This window comes from Camelus ferus, chromosome 11, assembly GCF_009834535.1.
Source record: "Camelus ferus isolate YT-003-E chromosome 11, BCGSAC_Cfer_1.0, whole genome shotgun sequence".
NCBI classification, from domain to species: domain Eukaryota; kingdom Metazoa; phylum Chordata; class Mammalia; order Artiodactyla; family Camelidae; genus Camelus; species Camelus ferus.
The window spans coordinates 28,843,742-28,865,376 of record NC_045706.1 but is presented as its reverse complement, the minus strand read 5'-3'; the positions used below and the strand labels follow the sequence as shown (position 1 = coordinate 28,865,376).

Here is a 21,635-nt window from a genome sequence, read left to right as displayed (position 1 = left end):
CTGCTATAGACACCCTATTGTCATTAGTGGGGCTTGTGTACTAGCTGGAGCATCCTGTACTCTCATACGCTGCATGAACTCTTACAAAATACACAAAGAGATTCAATTTAACAACTTCAGAACAATTTGGGCTACAGGTAAGGTTCAACTTGCGTAATAGCAGGGAATTGTAAATTCCAAAACTATCCTCTTATTTTAGGAAATAAGGAGATAAAATACTTTCAAATGCTGTTTACTTAGAGGAAGCTCAGAAATACATGCACTGTCTAACCTCTTCTGACAAAAGCTTCTAATCAGCCAAAGGTTGCACTGCCTTCTTCTAAATGCTCATTTAGAGATAAATCACAAAAGCTTTCAGTCTTTCAGTTAGTTTAGACCAGTGGTTCTTCACTGGGAGTGATTTTTGTCCCCCTCTCCCAGGGTTGTTCCTCCGTGTCTGGAGACATCTTTGCCTGTCTCTACCAGGGAAGGGGATGCTACTGGCATCTAGTGGGCAGAGGCCAAGGATGCTGCTAAACACCCTGCAGTGCACAGGACAGCCCCCAGCAAGACTCACCGAGCTCAAAATGCCAGTTGTGCTGAGGCTGAAAAACCCTGATTTAGAGTAAAACTTTATATGGAAAGGAAGAAACTCAGTTTCCTAAAATGGTCCTCTGTCAGACTGGTCATGAATCAAGGCAGGTTAAACAGGGATTCTGAATAATAACAATAATAAATAACAAAGAGCTGTCATTTTATGAGTGTGATTTGTATCTTTTTACTCATTTAATTCTCACAATACCCCTAGGTGTAGGTACCATTTTTTCCTTCATTTTTTCAGACGAGGAAACTAAGAAACAGGAGGATTACTTAGCTTGCTCGAAGTTCAGCACCTAGTGAATGTCAGAGTCAAGACCTGAACCCTCTGGCTTTGGAGTCTGTGCTAAGTCCTGCTACTGTGCTTCCCAGGATGGAGCATGGAGGAGGGGGAGAGCCTGCCTCTGCACCTAATTCACTGTGTAATCCTCTACCAGCACCTCATTAGCCATCAAGGAGCCAAAAGCATTAACCAGAGGCAACAACATTAACCAGAGGCAAGTGTTGTAGTGTGGTACTTTGACAGAAACACCAACCTGAAATCTTAGCACTTTCATGATGCCTATCAGGGCACATTCCAAAGCCTTTAAAGGATAATGATCGATTATCCAAAGTCACAGGCAAGTAGTCTGATTATTCCTTTTATAAAACCCATCTCTGAAAGCTGTACTGTCTGCACACTCAGAAACTCCCTCTCACTGTTCAGGGTGGTCTTCCTGCCCAAGTTATCGCACTTCCTCCCTCCTCCTGAACTTCTTCCTGTCTATAACCAACAATCATGTAAACAGGAAATTATTTTCTTGTTCACGTTTGGTTTCTTCATCTCATGCCTCTAGTAATAAAACATAGCTATACTAGATTATAGAAAGCTAATGAATAATAAATCTAATGGGCCAATGCTTCATGATGGGGCCATGAGATTCCTTAAACAGCCAGAGCTAGAGGATTCGCTTGCTCTTTCAACCAACCGACCCATCGACCATTTCAGCACCTACTTTGAGTCAGGTCCTGTCCAGGCCCTGGAAACACAGCTATAAGCAAGACATGGAGCTGAAAGTCTTATGGGAAAGACAGACAGAGATCTCAGGAGGGATCAGGGGCTAAAGGGGGAGTGCAGGGTATTTTAGGGGTGCATGCCAAGGGGATCTAGCCCACTGTGAGGTCAGGAAAGTCCTCCTGAGCCAGTGATATTTAAGGCAGTATCTTCAAGGAGCTTGCAACAGACTTAGGGAGATCAGATTGAGACCTAAAGCAATTAGAGAATAGATGTGGGCTGAGTATAGGTGGGATGAGACTTATGGCAAAGGAGAGCTCTCTGAGGGCTGCAGAAACCACAGGAGGCTTCCTGGAGGGGGAGACTTCAAGTTGGGGGTTAAAGGATGGGTAGGATTTGGTGTCATTAAAGTGAGAACACAAACAAATACCAAAAGGCAGGACACATGGAAAACAGGCTGATTGGAGTATTGGGTGTGTATTAGGAAGAAGAGGTCCATGTAAGGCAAGAACGTTTTAAGATGCAAGCACCAGAGATTATTGAACTATTATTCTGAAGGAGGGTTTAAGCCTTCATTTATCTCTTTTAATGAAAGGTTTTCTAATCCAGTGATAACAGCCATTCTCCTGAGTTATCATGTGTCAGGAGTCTCCATTTCAGTTGGGACCAAAGCAGCCTCACCATGACATTTTAGGTTGGTGTGTTGACATTTGTTCCCAGAAGTTAAGATGAGCTGGGTAAGATGCCTCTAACCTCTACTCCCCAAGTATATAGAGCCTGTGGATCCTGAAGGGGTTTGGATAAATAAGAAGAGGGTGAGCAATTGCACAGGAAATGAGTCTAGGGAAAGATTTAAAAAATACTCTTCTTATCTTTTCTCTCAAGGAGCTTGTCCTGAAAGCAGAGGTCATTCTCCCAGTCTCTGTGTTCGGCCTTCAGGTCTCAGAGAGGCGGGAGTACACGTGTGTGCAGGGAGGGGGTGAGTACAGGGTAGGAGAGAGGAGAAGGAGAGAATGCTGCAGAGGAGGCTCCTGCACCCCTCTGTACTGTAATAGGCTGGGGGTGTGGGCACCACTCAGCACTGCGGGCCTCAGTCTTGGGATTGCCAAACCCTACAGGAGACACCTAGGAACCACTAACTTTGTAACGGGATGAAGCTGGTAACAACTGGAGGGAGACAGAAGCTCATCTCAGTGACTCAAGAGAGAGCTGAGAGGCAAAGGTGTGGCCAGTGGACTCTCCAAGACAGAGGTATGAAATTATAAAGAAAGCCTGGCTAAGGTGGGCACAACTAAAATGGAAGAGTCAATTCAGGAAAAAGAAATAGCAGGATTGGGAAAGAACATAGGCACTCTGAGTCATGTAGCCTGGAGGCTGACTTGTAAAGAGGAATAGGAACCCAAAGGGTAGGGGTGATGGGTGCATTGAGCATGGGGCTGTGGGAAGGTCAAGGTGTTCACAAGAGAAAGCAGGTCAGGGTTGGACACCAGAGGGTTACCTACTTAGACCAGAGAAGTGAAGCCAGAATGGATGAACTTGAAAGAAGTGAAAAATAATACTCTTTACCAAGCACCTACAGTGTGCCAGGACTACATTAGGAATTTCCCATTCACGATCTCAGATTTCTCCCATCTCAGGGCACAGGCTATTATTTCCATTTCCAGATGAGAAAATGTGATGTTTGGAGAGGTGAACTACAGACCCGAAGTGGGATAGTTAATAACGAGGAGCACTGGGATTCCAACCCAGGTCTGCTTGGTGCAAAACCCATGCTCTTAACTCCCACGATATTCTGAAAGAAGAGCAGAGGGCTGAGGCTGAATTGCACAGATTTCCTCAGTCAGGGGAAGGGAGAAGGAGGAGAAGCCACAAGGTGCCCAGAGAGGTAGGATGAAAGCCAGGATTTGTTTAACAGAGGTGCAGGGGCATGGGGCCAGGGTCCTGTCACCTAGGAGCCACCAGACAGTGGATGAGCAGGAGAGGTCTCTGTTACCGTTTATTAAGACACTTGGAAATACAAGGGATTATTTCCTAATATTTGATCCGAGTTGTTTATCTTATTTAGAATAGATTAAAAACCAAACCCTTGAAATGAATCACTTCACGTTAAAAAAAAACCAAAAAACAAAAAACCACCAAATCATGTGTATACTTTACCTGAAGCTTTCCCTGGAGGAGAGACTGGCTTTGAGGAATTATTTGGCTTGGTTGATCTATTCACCATGGGAGCTGAAAAACACAATTTTAAACATAGATATAAAAAATATATATCTATTAGATACATTCTACTGAGGGAGATTTACATTAATGGGAAAATGCATTCCAGAAATGATGAATCAGACCAGAGAATCTGCAAAGAATGGGAGATACACTTATTAAACCTATAAGCCATTAGAAGAAGCTTCTCAGAAGATAAAACATTTTTAGAATGAATATATTAATGATGAAAGTGAATACTGGTTTAGAATTTTACTTGGCAAACTGGAGGTCTAGGAGATGAAAGTTTTTTTTTTTTTTTTTTTTTTTTTAATCAGAAGTATATTGAACTAATAGTAGAGAGACCAGAGTAATAGCCCCAATGTCTCTGCCACATGAAACACACACCATTTCTCTTGGATTTTCTAGGGGTTTTTTGTGGGGGGAGAGTAAGGTGGTGGTGTTTAACATGTATTTATTATTTCATGGTGATGGGTGGCTCAGGAATTCAGGTGGGTCTTGAAGCTGTTGGTGATATTTAGGGAGTGCAGGAGAGGGTTACAATATGATGCAGAGTAAAAACTGAATACTGTTATTCTGGAGCCAAATTTACTAGATAAGTAATGTTACCCGAAGAAGCAGCATTTATGCAGGATTATATTCTCCACAGAGACTACATCCAGAGTAATCACACACTGTTCCACGCCTGATCTGAGGGTATGTGACACTGGCTTTTTAAGATAATTTGCTTGTAACTGCATTTGTTATTTTGTGAAGGATTCACAAATAAAATATTTCTCATGGGCCTGAGATAGCACTAAATTTTAAAGAATTAGAACAGAGAGCGTATTTCACTCTTTCATTTTTTTCAGTCCTCTGCAGAAATTGTTCCTGGTATAATATTTGTAAGGTCAACGTGGTGGCTCATGTCTTTATGAGTGTTAGGTTTTATGAGAGATCTACTCTAAGCGAGGAACTAAAGAGAAACTAGCTGCTTTTATAATTTGAGAAGGGAGTATTAAATCATGGAAGAAGATGTAGGAAGAAGGGCAAAGGCTAAAAAAACACAGAGATGATTTGCTCAGTATGCCCTCTGCGGGACCAGCCAAAGAAGGCAAGTGCTGTGGCTGCGGAAGAGAGAGGCCTGGGCACCGTCATTTCTGAGCCCCTTAGTGCTTGCTACCAAATAGTCTTGCTATTTGGGAGCTGCTAGAAGTGCTCAGGTGCTTAAAACTACAAACTCTTGCCTTTTTCAGATGGGACTGAACTGTCTTCTGTGGGATGAATATAGTTTTCATCTTCGTCTTCCACAGGGACCACATAATCAGCCTAAAGGAAATGCAGAAATTAATGAGGAGAGTGCTGTACATTCATAGTTTCCTGCATAAGAAGAAGTGATATTAAAAAACCTTCACTGAGATATAATTCATACAGCATTAAATTCCCCTATACAAAGTGAATTGGTGATTTGTAGTATATTCACAGTGTGCAGCCATCACTACAGTCTATCTTTAGAATATTTTCATCACCCCAGAAAGAAATCTTGTACCTATTAGTCACTCCCATCCACCCCTTCTCCTGACCTAATCAACCACTAACCTTTCTGTCTTTAAGATTTGCCTGTTCTGGACACAGAATATAAATGGAATCATACAATATAACAGTATCAAACTTTTGTGACTTCTTTCACTTAGTAATTTCAAGATTCAACCATGCTGTAGTATCTATCACTACTTGATTCCCTTTTATGGACAAATCATATTCCATTGTATGATGAGACCACATTTTATTTACCCATTCATCAGTGGATGGACATGTGGGTTATTTCCACTTTTTGGCTATTATGAATAATGTTGCTGTGAATATTCATGTACAAGTTTTGTGCAGATGTGCATTTTTCTTGGGAACATACCTAGTGATGGAATTGCTGGGTCACGTTGTAGCTCTAGGTTTAATAGTTTGAGTAACTGCCAAATTGTTTTCCAAAGTGGTTGCACCATTTTTCATTCCCATTAGCAACGTATGGGGTCTCAATTTCTCCACATACTCACCAATACTTGTTGTTGTCTGTCTTTCTGATCATAAGCATCCTTGTTGTTGTGAAGTGGTATCTAATTGTGGTTTTAATTGGCACTTCCCTGATGGTTAATAAAGTTCAGCATCTTTTCATGTGTTTATTGGCCATTTGTATATCTTCTTCAGAGAAAAGTCTATTTAACCCCATTGCCCACTTTTAATTGGGTTGCCTTTTTTATTATTGGCTTATGAGAGTTCTTTAAATGTTCTAGTTTTAAGTCTCTTATCAGATAAATAATTTGCAAAGAAGTTCTCCCATTCTGTAGGATGTCCTTTTACTTTATTTGTGGTAGCATTTGCAGCACAAAAATTTTACATTTGAAAGTCTGTCTTATCTATTTTTTCTTTTGTTGTTTGTGCTTTTGGTATTGTATCTAAGAAACCATTGCCTATCCCAAGGTCATACAGATTTACGCCTTTGTTTTCTTCCAAGAGTTTTATAGTTTTAGCTCTTACACTTAGACTTATGATCCATTTTAATTTAATTTTTAAATATATAGTGTGAGATAGGGGATCCAATTTCATTCTTTGGATGTGAATATACAGTTATCCTAGCACCAGTTGTTTGTTTAAAAAACTATTCTTTCCTATTGAATTGTCTTGGCACATTTGTCAATAATTAATTGACCATAAAATATAGAGAGGGAGTGATTCTATGAGGCAGATGAGGTAACCAGATCTCAAAAGTGGTTTTTATAACCTGTCTTGGTGAGTTGCCAAAATGGGTACTGGGAGAAATAAGAACCAAACATTTATTGAACATTTATTGCCAGGTGCTCTTCTAAGTACTTTACACATGTAATCTCACTTAACCTTTGTAATAACCCAGTAAGGTAGGTACCACTAGCAGGTCCATTTTAAGATGAAGAAACTTGGAGAAACTGAGGCACAGAGAAGTTAACTAGCTTGCTCAAGGAGCATAGTAAAAAGTGGTAGAGCCCGGATTAAGTTCAAGAATTGAGTGCCCATACTCTTTTCCACTACATTTTAGTACCTTCCTTCTTCCCCTTCCTCTTTCTGTCTTATTTCTTTACTCTCTTCATTTAAGTGCTATTTCTCGTCTCTTTCTTCACCTCCAAACCTGGCTGAGAGACACCAGGTGGTTCTGTGCACACAACATCTCAATTCTGCTGTCAGAGACTCTCTGGCTGAAGGATGAGGCTTTGGAATCAGACAGACCTGGGGGGATATCCTTGCTTGTCTGTTTCCTAGTTGTATGACCTGGGGTAAATCCCTGAATCATTGGAAGTCTCTTTGGACTTTGCCAATCAGAGGAGACCACTTGCTCCTCTACGACACAGGGAACCTGATCTTCACCTCTACGATGTCGCTAGCCTCACTGTGTTAGACCGTGAGCTCCGAAAGGGCTCTTCCTTATCTGTATTTGTGTTTCCTGAGCAGTCAAAGGGTCACGGAATTGAACTGAAATTGATGCAGTCGCTAAGGCTGGGAAGAGGCTGACCTAACAACATTGCATAATGTTGATGTTCAGTGGCTGTGGCATCTCTGCAGGACCCTTTTGGTTCCATGGGTCTACCTCTCTGGATTAGTTTGTAGCCTGAGTAGTACATTCCAGGGGCTAGTTTTGTGAGAGGAGAGGATGAGTGTCCAGGGAGGTGTGCCCATCCTCTCAAAGCCTATAGTCAAAAAAATCCTCAAGTATCTTATAGCTGAACACAGAACATTGTTATTGGCACTGAGCAATGACACCTGAATGGATATAGGGAAGGTGGAAGCACCATGCCTCCACCAAAACTTTACTGACCCTACATCACCACCTCAGAATTTATTCTTTCCTCTGGTTTCTCCATTTTGCGTTTGTATGTTCTGTAGAAATTTATTATAGTAGAAGATGGTTTATCTGCAAGGTCTAGAATCTGACCTGTTTAGAGTAATGATATTCTGGAGTTGAGAAATTTTTAGCTCAAAAGAGCAGTGATAGAAAAATAGACTTGATCCATTCCCAACAAATTCTGTTTGTAGTTCTCTCCCTGCCCCTACCCTCTCCTTCCCCATAATAGGATTTAAGGAGAAAGAATGTATAATATGTATTTTTGGCAATTCATTTCAGTTGCAGTTCAATATTTTAAAGTTGTTGCCTGCCAAAATAAGCAAATGCTCAAGAACCATCATAATTTGTATCCTAACAAGTTCATCTTCACATTACTGCAGTGTTTTAATGTAAACCCCATTTTCACATGTTGCCATCACAAAAACCTGGCTCTAGTTACATGAGTGGTTGGTCTTTTGAAGCCAGGTAGATTATTCCACTACCACAACCTACATGCTTTTAGAAATCCTTCCTTGGTTTTTATAATAGCATAATTAAAAAAATAAATGGATGATTATTTAAAAATAATCTTAGATCAACTCCAGGGTTTAGATGTTCAGTAGTAAGACACTTGCTATAGGTATTTACATGTTTACCTTCCCCTAGAATTTAAGTGTGAAAAACTAGGACTGTCATGGATTCATTTTATTTTCACTTTCCCATTGCCCTACACTCCATTTCATATCTAGAGTCATTTAGATGAGCTATTAAATGCCCACATGAGTTTCTTCCTTAATATAACTCATGTGGGCGTTTAATAGCTTTACATCCATCATTTTACTGAATTCTTTCAATAATACCTACCTTTTAAGTTAGGTATAGTTATCCTCAGTTTACCGATGAGGAATTTGAGAGGATTTGAGTAATCTGTCCAAGGTCACATAAAACCATAAGACTGACACCCTGCCAGGACAGGTACTGGGTCTGCTTTGGGCACCAATGAAGCCCTGGCACATTTGTGTTGAGTGAAGAGCTGGTCTCTCCCAGTGGATGCTGGAGAGGTGACACAGGGTGGCTGTTTAGCACCTGGTCTCTGGCATCTCCTTATCTGAGTTCAAATGCTGGCTCTACCATTTACCTCTGTGATCTTGGACAAGCTTTTTAACCCCTTTGCACCTCATCTGTACCATTTCCTCATCTGTAATGGGGATGATGATAGCACACACTTCATAGGGTTGCTGTGGGGCGTTAATGAGATAGTATATGCACAGTGCTCAGAACACCAGCTGGTACACAGTGCTGGTCAAGTGTCAGCCACTCTTGTCATATGGTGCTCTCTCCTCCAACAGGGCTTTGCCCCACCCCCAACTCTGGTTGCCCTGTGCTCTCGTATTGTCCCTGAGACCGGTATGGCAGAGCTAAACATTTCTGTTGATGCTTGTATTTGACTTCTTTCCCTATATGGTGGCTCAGTCAGATTTTAATGTTGGCCTTTTTTTTTTCTCTTTTAACCTCTTTCTTATCTTGACTGTCCATCTGCCCACTCCAGAAGGTGCCTCCTCCACACTTCTCCTTTTCCCCCAGTTCAGACTTGCCTGAGCCACCTCCACAAGGCTCCCATTGGCAAAACTTGGCCTCTCCCCACCGGAGTCCACCCCCAGTAATACACAGAAGTGGAGAGCCTCACTAAGCCACAGTCCTCACTTGTCTTCTGTGTCTGAATTGATCTCTTCATGAAGACTTGCCGAATGCTGAAGGAATTCACAGTGAGACCCTAACATATAGTCTCTCCGCCGTGTCCTGTGCTCAGATTCTCCCTGCCACACTATTCTCATCCTGAGAGGGCAGCATCCCGTTTCAGATGGACAGACCGACTGAGGATTGACACACCACACTCATTCTCAGCCTACTGACTTCTTGACCTAAGCTCTCCCTAGAGCAGGGGTCATAAACTAAAATGCTTACGGCGCAGGCATGGAACAGCGATGGGGCGTGTGCAGAGTCAGGGTGTTTGCATGCCTTGAATGAGCACTGGGGATGATGACAAATAGAAACAGGGGTCATGGCTGGCCAAGTGTTGACAGGCCTTCAGTTTTCAGGAGAAACTAGAAAGTGAGATTTTATGAAGAATCTAGAATATGGTAGAAAGGAATCCGATATATAGGATACATGGAATCCTTCTATGTGTGAGGCACTGTATTTAGTGATGCCTACATGTTCTTTTGTTAAATCTTTACAATAACCTGAAAAGATGAAAAACTGAGGCTCAGAGACATTATCTCTATTATATGTCTGGCTGTATCCCCTGCATCTTGGAGGAGGAGGGTGGAGGAGCAGACAACAGGTGTTAAAAATGAAATGAAGCAGGACAGGGAGAGAAGCAAAGGAAGGTAAAGATAGGGAAGTCGCTTTTGGAGAAAAGAGAGACTCACAGGAAACTGAGGTTGAGAAAGGGGATAATTAGAGGGGAACACACCCAGCATGGATATTATACCATAAGCCTCTAGTAAAGGAAGATGCTTAAAATAAGACCATATATGCCATTTTTAGAGGAAAACATCCTTTCAGCATAACAATGGAGAGTTAGAGGCAGTCAGTGAAGGGGCAGGATGGATAGAGCGGCCAGGAGAGCAGGGCCTGGGAGGAAGGAAGACACGCAGGAGGCCACTCTGTCCTGGCCCCTCCCCAATCCGGCCCCTGCATCCTGCCTTCCTCTGGGTCTGGAAAGCCTTCCGGCCAGATTTACTTTACCTCATCGTCGAGGAGCTCTTTGGGTTTGGGTGGGACTTGAGGTTTTTGCAGAGAAGTTGGGGCTGGCAGAGTGGCGGCCAGCCGCACCTTTGCCGAAGGCCAGTTGGGTTTACAGGGGAGGGTCTTGCTGATGGGCGGAGACTGCCTCTGGCTGGATCGATTGTCTTGAAAGGAACAACAACAAAGCATGAGATGAAAAGGCTTTGGATCATTCCCTGGGCAGAAGCCAATGAGATCTAGAAAGTATAAAACCATCGGCATCTATATGGACACACATTATTAATTGGGATGTTCCCTAAACCAGTAAAATGACATGTTAGGCAAAAATGACTTACGTTACAAAAACCAGAAGAATGTCCTCATCAAAAATATGCTCCCAGGGAGCGATGGAGACCCACAGACTCAGGAGGACTGGAAGCCAAAGCGCTGTGCTCTGTGAGGCCCTAGCGTAGTGAGTCTCAGTCCTGCTTATACATGAGAACCACGTGCGAGCTTTAAAAAAATGCCAAGGTTCCACCCCAGACATAGAGTTTGCACTTGTGGGGAGGATTCCCCAGGTTATTCTAAGCTGTGTTCAGGGTTGTGACAACTCGTCTGGGTGAACCTGTGTTTCCTCCCTCAATGATTTCCCTCAAATCATGGAGAAGCCTGTGAGTTCCCCCTGGTCCGGGACTGTCCTCAGCAGGTGTCGGGGAAGGAGTCCAAGCTCTGAAGTCAAGGGCCCTGGGTTTGGCCCCCTGCTCTGCCACTCACCAGCCATGCTCCTTCGAGCTGCTTCTTCATTATACAACCTCTCTGGGACTCACATTCTTCATTTTTAAAGTGAGGATCATACTGTCCACCTCAGAGAGTTATTGTCAGGATCAGAGAAAGCAGCAGAAGCGGGAGCAGTGCGTCTGGCAGTCGCTGGCGGAATACACCACTGACCGTGGCTGCGTCGTGCTGTGGAGGGCTTAGGCAGCAGCGGGTCTACCCGGCAGTCTGTGAGCACGAGCTTCCGACTGACACACTGTAGGATGGTCTTAGCATAGAAACAGCCTGGGGGCTCCCCATCCTGGGACCAGCACAGGTGCTGCACTGCTTTCCTGCTGCTTCCTCCTCCCAGCCGGCCCCAGGCTTGACGCAGCTGCCCCGTCTGCCTGCCACCCCTGCTCTCCCCCTGGCACTGGCTCCAGCCCTCAGCCCATGCTTCCGCCTTGCTGAAGGTGTGTGGTTAACTTCACATTGGGTGCCTCCTCGGAAGCCCCTTTCTGGGTGGTGTAGCTGTGTTCAGGCACCAAGGCGTCTGCGTGGCTGTGCCTGGTAACTGTCAGTTTTTGTAGTCTTACTGGCTACAGTAAAGCCAGTTTCCTGAGTTTACTGAGTTGGAGTTTACTGAGATTTCTTAATATAAGATTGAAGCTCATCAGAAGTAGCAAATCACAGAAGATAGGCTTTGATGAGTGTGCCCTGGAATGAGCCGCCTGAATTTCGGTTTCCTGGTCTGTAAAATGGGCCTGACTCAGCCCCTTCCTTCCCAGGGTGGTTGCAGTGATTGAATGCGGTCGCAGACACGGTGGCAATGTGTGGGGCAGAGCTGTGACGAGCAGGGGCTGTGCAGGGTGAAAGGTCCCACCTGCCTCCCAGCTCTGCCACTTACAAAACCTCAGCCCAGTTATCTCCTCTGAGCCTCACCTTTTTCCTCTGTAAAGTGGAGATTAATACCTTCTTTCCTAACATCATCGAGAGAGTGAAGTAGGCCACGACTGAAACTGTGAGCTGTAAAAAGTCTAGGAGTCTGTCTGTCTTGCTTGCTGTTCAGTGCCCAGTGCTTAGCGTGGCTCTGGCACACAGTAGGTGCTCAATAGATGAACGGTGGCATGAAGCGAGGGGCAGTGCTGATGCCTGGTAAGGAGGCAGTTAACGGCAGGGACAAGGGGCATGGAGCCCTTTACATGCAGTGGGTGCTCTGTACAACTGCGAGCATCAGGGCCATGGGCACACTCCCCTCCTCATCTGTGCTGAACTCAGTCGCCTGTTAGACTGGAACACAGACTTCTTCTTGGGGGACATTAAAAGCCACACTCAGGCCTGGAGGCCACACCTATGCTGTGTCCATTTAATCAATGAAGCTGATTCCTGGCTTAGAGTTCTTCACCCTCCCCCCTCCCCAGTGTAAAGTCCCATAGTCTAGGTGCAGGGTGTCAGCAGGGCCTGCTGGGGGAGGAGCCGGGGTGAAGGGGGATGGAGGAAGGAAGGGCAGTAGCAGACACTGGGATCCTTGGAGGTCATCCTTGTTCTGCACAGACATCTCAAGAGAAATTCTAGACTCTTGTGCGCAGGAAGCCAGAAGAGAAGCAGGGACTTATCTGAGGGTTGATTTCTCCTGGACCGTCAGGAATTGGGGCGGGGTGGGGGTGGGAGCCACCTCAGGGTATGCTTGTTTTATCTTTTGCCTGTTTTCAACATTCCTGATTTGGGAAGGATACCTCCCCCCACCCCCAAATGGACAGACTTTCCAGTGGGAGCTCCAGTGCCTGGGAGTGACCAGATGACCCACTTGGAGGTGGTGAGAGTGGGAGGTGCCCACCATCCTGCCACCTCGGCCTGTCCCGCTCCCTGCTGCCCTGCAGGCTGAGAACTCAGGGTCTGCCGGGGACTCACCTACATACTCGCCTCTGGTGAAGGGCAAGGCCGGGTGAACTGTCCGGGTCTCCTGCTCAGCGGGCGGCGGCTCATAGCTGTCATCTCCAGCCTCCTCCGCAGGCAGCGCATACATCTCTGAGTCCGAGTGCTCATCTGGGTTTTCATAATCACTGTCCTGCAAGTGCAGACACCATACTCAGGGCCTGTGTGTGCTTAGTGGGCTGGAGCTGCTCCCCCACCGGAGGGACGAGGAAGCAAGGCTGAGAGGGGTTGGCTAACGAGGGTTAGGCAGCTGTTAGTGGCAGCAGTGGGATTGAAGGCCTTTGTGCCTTCAAAATTGATCACCCGGACTACTCTCCTGGGGTAACATGTGGACCATCTAACCCCAAGGCTGGCTGAACTCTGTATGCCTGCAAAAAAACAGCCAGGGATAAAGTATATCTTAAGAAGTCAGAAAAAGGACTCAATAAAATAGAACAACCAAATAGGGTTTATTAATCATGAATGCTTAAGGTTGAGGAAAATGTAAGTTGAATAAGAGAGGGTAAGGGGACGCTCAGGAATACAGACACCTTTGAGGAACTGAGGTTGGTTTGTTTTAAACAGAGCCAATAAGATGCAGGGACTAAGACTTCAAACTGACTCAGGGTCCATTCTATGTCTTTTTTTTAATATAAATTTTATTTAAGTCCGTAATGAAAATATGTTGAGCCAGTCTAAAGTTCAAACAGTTCACAAGGATGTGAAGCCTTCCCAGCTGCTCAATTCCCCTCCGCAGAGGCAAACAGAGTTACTAGCTTCTTGTGAGTTTTGTTCAGATAGTTTATGTGTGTAGCACACATACATATATTCATGTGGAGGAAATATTTGATTTAGCACTTGAGGTCCTCTGACCTCTATGCCTACTGCCCCCACACACTGCCTGACACGATGCTTGATCCATATATGATTTTCTGATGATTTGATGAGGCACCTACCTTTTGACCTGTCTCCTTTCACTGGCAATTGTATAACACTGATGCAGTGTGTCCTTCATTGCTGTGTCCTCAGGGCCAGTGACAGGGCCAGTGACAGGGCCAGCACAAATAGGAGCTCAGGATGTTTGGAGCAAATGAAGGAATCAATGAGTGAGCACTGTGCTTTCCTCCTCAGTGCATAGGGAGATGGGGGAAAGGAGAGGAAGGGGAGGAAGAGTGGGCTAAGGAAAGAGAAAGGAGGCTGAGAAGAGAGCTTTCCCGAGGTGGCTGGAAGAGCAGTGGGAGAGAGACTAAAGGAGGAAGGAGGCAGGGAGGGTGCTTGTCCTCACCCTGGAGTTGGGGAGCCAGGAAGGGACGGGGAGGGGGGAGGTAGGAAAGCTCCTGTAGGGGGGATATTCCCAAACCCTTGTCTCAGAAATAGCAGATGGGAAGCTCAATAATCCTTCCCGAACATGAATATGAAATTAGGTTGAATAAAATAATGATAATAGTAGTGATTATTATTATAATTAACATTTCTATGCACTGCATACCTCCTTGACCCCTCACCACAATCATATGAGGTAGTGTTTTTAAAATCCCATTTCACAGTTGAAGAAACTGAGGCACAGAGGAGTTGAGTAATTTGAGTCTGGGGTCTGTGTTCTAGAGAAGCCAATGATGACTCCCAGATAGGGGGCCTGGGAAGTGGAGTAGGAGTGAAAAGGTGGGCTCAGGGAGGCTTAATAGGGCAAGTGCCTGGCTTCTTAAGCCAGGGACCCTCTTCATCCAGGCCGGGGACCCCCTCGCTGCTGTTGCAGCACCCCAGGGAGACATCAGTACAAGTGCTGAGAAGCAGTTGCTTTAATAGACATCCAGAAAGTGAAAGAATCAGTGGGCAGCCAGACACATGTACCTGAGTGGGGGATGGTTTGGGCATCCCACTTGTCCCACTTTTCGTGAAGCAGGGACGGTCTTCCTAGACTTAGTTACCTGGAGGCTGAGGATCAGTGTGCAACCCGGGGAAGACCCCAGAGTCCTTGCAGCCACTGGGGCAGAGCAGCCTGACCGAGAGGACCAGGCTGGCAGGGGTGGCAGAGATGGGAGAAGAAGAGAGACCCCTCAGCAGTTCCTGGGAGCCGTCCTCCGACACTGACTGCCTCCCAGACTGTGCCCCTGTGGGGACCGGACTGAGACTGTTTGTCTAGGAGCCAGCATGGGGACCTGCCACGGGGTAGGCGCACACTCAACATCCATGGGATGAGTGAATGAGCTGAGCTGCTGCCCCAGGCTCTGAAGGGACTGAGGAGGAGGGACTGGGTTGAGCTGGCCCTTCATTTGGAAAGTCTTTTCAGTGCGAGACGTGCCATGAGTCCCTCCTATTTTAAGCACAGTGAAGGCACCGAATGACTTTTCATCAAGAGAATTAAAAGAGAAACTGTTTAAACTTTTGACATAGTTTAAAAATCCCCTTCCCCCAAATTATTCTAAATTATGACAAGATTCATTCATTTATTGATTCAGTACTTGAGCAGGTGCAATACTTTGGACAGTCTGATGGAACTCTGAAGAAGGCAATCTGTAATCAGACTTTTACAAAAACCTTCTCAAATTGTCCATTCATTCATTCATTTAATCAATTTTAATATGTACTACACGTCTACTCTGTGCCAGCCATCATGCTTGACTCTGAGCAGAGTCCCAGACCTCACAGAACTTATATTTTAGCAGAAGAGACCAACAACAAATAGTGAATAATAAGTAAGTGGACCATCAAACAGATACAATAGCTGTCCCCAGTGATAGAGGCACTGAAGGGAATGATCAGGGTCCTGAGACAGAGAGCAATGGGAGGAGGGATCCTGCCTTGGATGGAGGTGCTGGAAAGGCCTTCCTGAGAAGGAGACATTTAAGCTAAGCCTGAAGGATGAGAGGGAGCAGACCAAGTGAGGAAGGGTGGGGATGCTCTTTGTTTTCTCCTCTCTTCTCATCTTCCTTCACCTGTCCAAGGACCATGACTCTAAAGTTGCTAAGGCAGGCAGGACCTTGGCCTGACGTAAGAGCAGAGGGCAGGCCTGTGCGCCTGGGCTGCAGTGAGCAAGACCCTGCTGAGGGGGTGCAGGGAAGGCTGGACAGGTCTGCAGGGGCCAGACTTCATCAGGCCCGGGGGTTTTAGCAATAAGCCTGGATTTCATTCTGAGTATAGAGGGAATGTAATAAGGCAAAAATAATTGTAAGTGAATGTTCACTCAGTCCTTATTATCATGGCACCTTCATTTGGTTGTTTGACTTTGCAACACAAAATCATTCGCTCCTCTCCAGGATGATTTTATTTGGTGTTTTCTAAGCCCCCATCACGTGCTCTTTTTATCCAGCCAGTGAGCTCAATTTTCTTGGCTGCCTGGTGGATGTTGGATCAGCTTAACTTTGCTTTGGATGTCGCCCTGTGTGCGGCCAGCAGGGGGCGTAGCTGCAGTGCTTCTGAGGGATCAGTGCCGCTGGGCCCTGGGAGGAACTCCATGCCCAAGTGACCCACAGACAGGCCCTCTCATCCTTCCTTTTCAAAAATCTTTTCTCTGCAGTTGAAAAGGGAGGAAGTCACATTTCCAAATACTCTGAGTGAACTCCAGGTGGCGTACGTGGTGCGGAACTGGGCTCAGGTTCAATTCTGGGCACCAGACAGGAGTCTTGGGTTCTCATTCTACTGGGTCACTAAGTTGCTAAGTGACAGCTGGCAAGTCATTTTCATGCTCTTGCCTCATTTCCTTATGGGGTATGTGATTGTGTGGAGGCCCTCTTGGATGCCTTCCAGAGATAAAACTCACAGATTGGAGCGGACTAACATTCTGCATGAATTTGATATGTGAAGAATAATTTGTGAAGAAAAGTTTTTAGGATGTCTTGTCCTTGTAAGACTCAGCCCCAAAGAGAAGTGGCCGCTGGGGCCCTGTGGGTTGCAGAGCTACCTTGAAGAGGTTTACAATTAATTTTGACACACCACTCCCAGTGTCCTCGTGGTCAGGTCTCCTTTCCAATCTGTGGGCCCCAGAGTCTGTTCATATCCTCTTACTCACAACAAGCATCTTGGGTTTTAAAAGCCTGGTTCTAAGATCTGAGAGCCTGGGTTTGAATTTTGGAACTGCAAGTTACTTAAACTCTCTGTGCCTTGGTTTCTATACCTGTAAAATGGGCAGGACTGATGTTCACACTGTTCAACAATTATTATGGCCCAGGTACTGACCATGACCTTGAGAGTGTCCCAGAGACTCCCTGGTGTGCCAGGCAGTTTCTCTTTAGGACCAAGCAGTGATGGGCCACTGGGGAGTTCAGGGCAGAGTCATTGCCAACTGATATGGATATATTTAAATATTTTAACATCTGTTTTGGCTGTGCTGGTGAGTACTCTGAATGCCAGCAGGAAATAGGGAAAAGAATGCCTACTCACAGGCTGTGGTGAGGACTATAGGAGGTAATGCATGATGGCGCTAGCTCACGTCAGCCACTGTGAAGTTATTGCTGCCTTGGCTATAGGCGACTCTTCCAGCCCAGCCATCTCCCCTCTGTGATGTGCGGTGCCCACCAGCATGTCATTCAGGAACAAGTCTTTATAAATTATGATACCCTCCAAGCCCCAGGAACAAATACTTACAAAGTCATCTGACCACCGCTCCTCTTCGTCAGCTGGGCTCTCTGAAATGGCACGTGGGAAGCAGAATGCATAAGCATAAATCTCAGCTGGCCAGCTCCACCCTGTCCACGAGCACCCTACACCTGCCTGCCCTGCCTGCCCTGCCCTTGGGCTTCCTGGCCCCATCTACAGGCCTCGAATGGTTATTACAGTCATCTCATGTTCACTCACTTTTGAATCCTTTTAAAAAAGAAGTCAATTCTCAAAGTATTAAGAAAAGTCCCACTAGGGCAGAGAAATCGTGCATCTGACCCTTATGTGTCTTTGTCAAGGGACATTTTGGGAACTTTAGAGTAGCAATCCATACTGTGTTGCTTCCAAGGATTTTTTTGAGTTTCAGTACGTGGATGGTATAATAGGAAGAGCACCGGACAGGGCATCAGATAGACCTAAATTCTCACCCAGGCTCTGTTCCTCACTACTTGGAGAGTAGGCAGGAACATCTAATGTTTCTGGGCCTCAGTTTCCAGATCTATAAGGTAAAATTCCAGATCTATAAAAGGGGATAACTTCTATGATTCTCTCTGGCTCTAACTTTTTTATTTAAAAAAATCTTTTAACCAATGCTTTACTGCATGTCAGGCCATATTATCAGAGCATTGTATGCACTTAGCTCTCTCAAAGACCTTGTGGGGAAACTGAGGCCTAGAGAAAATAAGCCATGAGCCCAAGGTCAGACAGTAAATGGCAGTGGAGACAGGAGTTGAGCCCTGCAGGCTGATTGACTTCCAGGCGCGTGCTCCGCACCCCAGTGCCAGGCTGCCTCGCTGTCTTTGAGCTCCAGGGTGCAGGCACTGTCCTAGGCTACAGAGGAGCTATAAAAATAGATGTGACAGGTCTTAAGTAGCTTATGATCTTGAACCATAAAATAGGTCTGGATTATGACAACCAGGGAGACTAACCCCTTTTCCTCTAAAACACATTTAGAGTATGAGAAGCTTAGCATCAGTCCCATCACATAAACTGACCTTAGAGTCTAATTACGGTTCACTCTGCTGTGTAGGAGATCAACCAGACACAGGCTCAGAGGGCAGAGTGGCTCTGATGACTGCACCATAAAGGGTCCCAGCTCCCCTCCCATCCCACTGAGCGGCCACTGCCAGAGGGCCCGGTGGATGGCCCCAGAGTCCCCCAGAAACTGACTCCAGCTCCAGGGGGATTCCAAGCAGACCACTGACTCCAGCTCCAGGGGGATTCCAAGAGGCACAAGGGAAAGAACTGTGGAGGTGAAGTGGGGGCAGGAAGGAGGTCTTTGGATCAGGGTGGCCAGATTTTAAGCAGTGGCAGCAACAGCGCCCTCTCTTGGGAAAAATATGACAGGCACTAAGAAGAAGCTTCATTCTACAAGTCCAGTGTGGGATGACTGGACTTGACATTAACAGAAAATAATTCTTATGAAATTATTCTCTGAGTTGACTTATACAAAATCATAGTGTATTGAAACCATTAGGTTTGCCAATAAACTAAAGAATAAGTGAATAAGTCCTCTTCTCAACATGTCAGTACAGGCATAGTAGGGCAATAAGATTCTAATACCTTAACTTTGGGGATAACTGAAGGTCAGAAGTTAAGGCAGCAAGATGCTTCTGTTTAAACCACTTCAAAGAGAAACCTTTATGAAATGCGTTTATAAAACACACTTCCTCGCTTTGGTCAGCTTTTCTCAGTGAGTTAGGGTCTATTTATGATCAGCTGCTGGTGAGAGTAGTTGCAGCAGTCATCCAACTCGTCTTCCTGTCTCCATTTTCTTTCCTCACCAAGTCATCCTTCCAACTGTTTCTAGTTATTTTCTTAAAATAAGGGTTGGGTCATGCTGTTCCTTTCCTCAAGAATTATCAGTGGCTCCCTATGGAATAAAGTCAAGCTTCTGTGTCAACACCTTCGGACGCCTGCACCTGCTGTCCCTCCATCCCATCGACTCCTCTCGCAGCAGGGTCTTCCACACTCCCCTGCGGAAAAACCAACAGCTTGTTCCTCCGTCCTGCTCTTTTGGCAGTTCTCTGCTCTGCTCACACTGCTTCCCTACCCCATCTTCCTTCTTCCATGGAACTCTCCATCATCCTTCCTCCACAAGGTCCTCCCCAGTCTCTCTGGTCATAACCCATCACTCCTTCCTCTGGGCCCTCTTAAATGCTACTGGCACCTGATGTCACGTGTACTTCATTCTGCTCTGTGCTGTGACTAAGTCATTTGTGTCTCTTTGTGCTGAAAAGTAAGGCCGCAAGACCTATTTATCTTTGGACCTGGATGGCATTTTGCATTTGTCATCTATGCACTAATAAAAACATAAACCAATAAATGAGTTGAATCAGTGAAAATGTGGATAATAATAAGAGATTCCATTACTGAATACTTCTTATTTGTTGGGTGTTAGGCAAAGTGCTATAAATGTATTTCTTCATTTATCCTAGAAAAAGTACTATATGGTAGTATTATTATCTCTATTTTACAGTCAAGGAAACTGGGGCTAAGACAGGCAAAACCTGTCTGAGCACATGGCAGATGAGTCTGGGGGCTGGATTGGAGGCCAGGCTATCAGTATTCAGCTCCTGCAGCTGAAATCTTGTGTGAACCACCTGGCCTTCCACTCCAGCATTCAGATAAAACCTAGGAGAAACAAGAATGGCCCAATCCAGGCATCGTGGTACATCGAGGCAGAAGAGAGAGGGAAGCATCTTGTGGTAGAGATTATTTGATTGGCACCCACCCCCCATCCTCAGCTACATCCATCTTCTGGCCCTACAGGCAATTCACAGCATCACACTCATAAAGTCACAACCCAGCAAACCATTGCCCAGGCTGAAAAGTGTAACAATCCAAAGTACTAGATCCAAGTAGTGGGTGGTCTTCCAGCATCTCAGGGAGCCTCCCAAAGTGTGCAGGTGGTGGTTTTAGAACCAGGTTCCCTGGGTTCAAATCCTGGCTCTGCTCTTTACTACCTGTTTGGCAGTGAATCAGTACTTTGATTGTTTAAAGCTCAGCTTCTTTGCCTGTGAAACAAGGATAAGAATAGTGCCTGCCTCGTGTTTTTGTGAGGTTCAATTAATGTAGTACACAGTGAAGTGCTTCTCAAGGCCTGACACACATTCAGTGCTGTGCTAATGTTACTCATTGTTGTCTTGGGGATTGACCGTGTCTTAATCAACCCTCAAAATGATACTAATCCTATTTCACTCTAATAGCCACCATGCAGTATGGCTACCACAAGGAAATGGATCCAAGACAGCCTCTAGCGCAGTGAATAAAACTTTCAGGAGAATAAGTTCAAGTTGAATGTGGGCCAGGGGATTAATCTGGGGTGTGAAATTGCACCCCTCTGCCAGGGAGCTGAGATGCTGGTTGGACCTCCTTGTCAGGGAGAGCCTTTCCTGTCATATTGTGTACCTGGTGTGGGGTTTATGCTCTATTTACTGTGTCATAACCCCATGCCACACATCCTCCCCTTGCCTGGCCCAGGGTTGGTGGTCAATGTGGCCCTCTCAACCTGTGCGCACAGCACCTGGCACAAGGAGACATGTTAGAATGGCCTGCCTCCGTCTCAGCATCTGCTGCAGGCCAAGACGTGCAAGGCTTTGAGCTTGGGTGGTAGAGTCAGGCTGCCTTGCTCAAAACCCTGATTCTGTCATTTGCTAGCAGTGTGACCTTAGGCAAACTGCTTAACCTCTGGGCCTCAATTTTTCTCATCACTAAAATGGACATTATTGGTAGTACCTATATCATGGGGTTTTGAGAGAATGAAATGAATTAACATATGGAAAGTACTTAGAAGAGTATTTGACACAGAGTCAGGGCCCAATGAATGAGGATTATTACTATGAAATTACTTTCTCTTTAATTCTCACAATAACCTGAAGGATAGGTATTCTTATCTCTAGATCAGGAATCAGAGGCTTGGCAAAATCACAAAACTTTTCTAAGTTCAATGCTTAGGGGGAAAAGCCAGGATTCCAACCCAGGCCTAAACCACACCAAAGTCCAAGATCTTCTTATTGAATCAGCCTC

At 45.5% G+C, this 21,635-nt stretch overlaps 1 protein-coding gene across 2 annotated transcripts in view; it reads right to left on the bottom strand.

Annotated features, from left to right (window-relative positions):
• BLNK (B cell linker) overlaps positions 1-21,635 on the bottom strand; it is a 73,806-nt gene that overhangs the window by 19,234 nt on the left and 32,937 nt on the right. For both annotated transcript variants that reach the window (XM_032491207.1, XM_006174405.3), the window contains 5 exons: positions 17,595-17,635; positions 13,008-13,164; positions 10,365-10,528; positions 5,014-5,095; positions 3,728-3,799 (listed from right to left, as the gene is read on the bottom strand). In XM_032491207.1, coding sequence (XP_032347098.1) covers positions 3,728-3,799; positions 5,014-5,095; positions 10,365-10,528; positions 13,008-13,164; positions 17,595-17,635 — 516 coding nt within the window. The remainder of the gene's footprint in view (positions 1-3,727; positions 3,800-5,013; positions 5,096-10,364; positions 10,529-13,007; positions 13,165-17,594; positions 17,636-21,635) is intronic.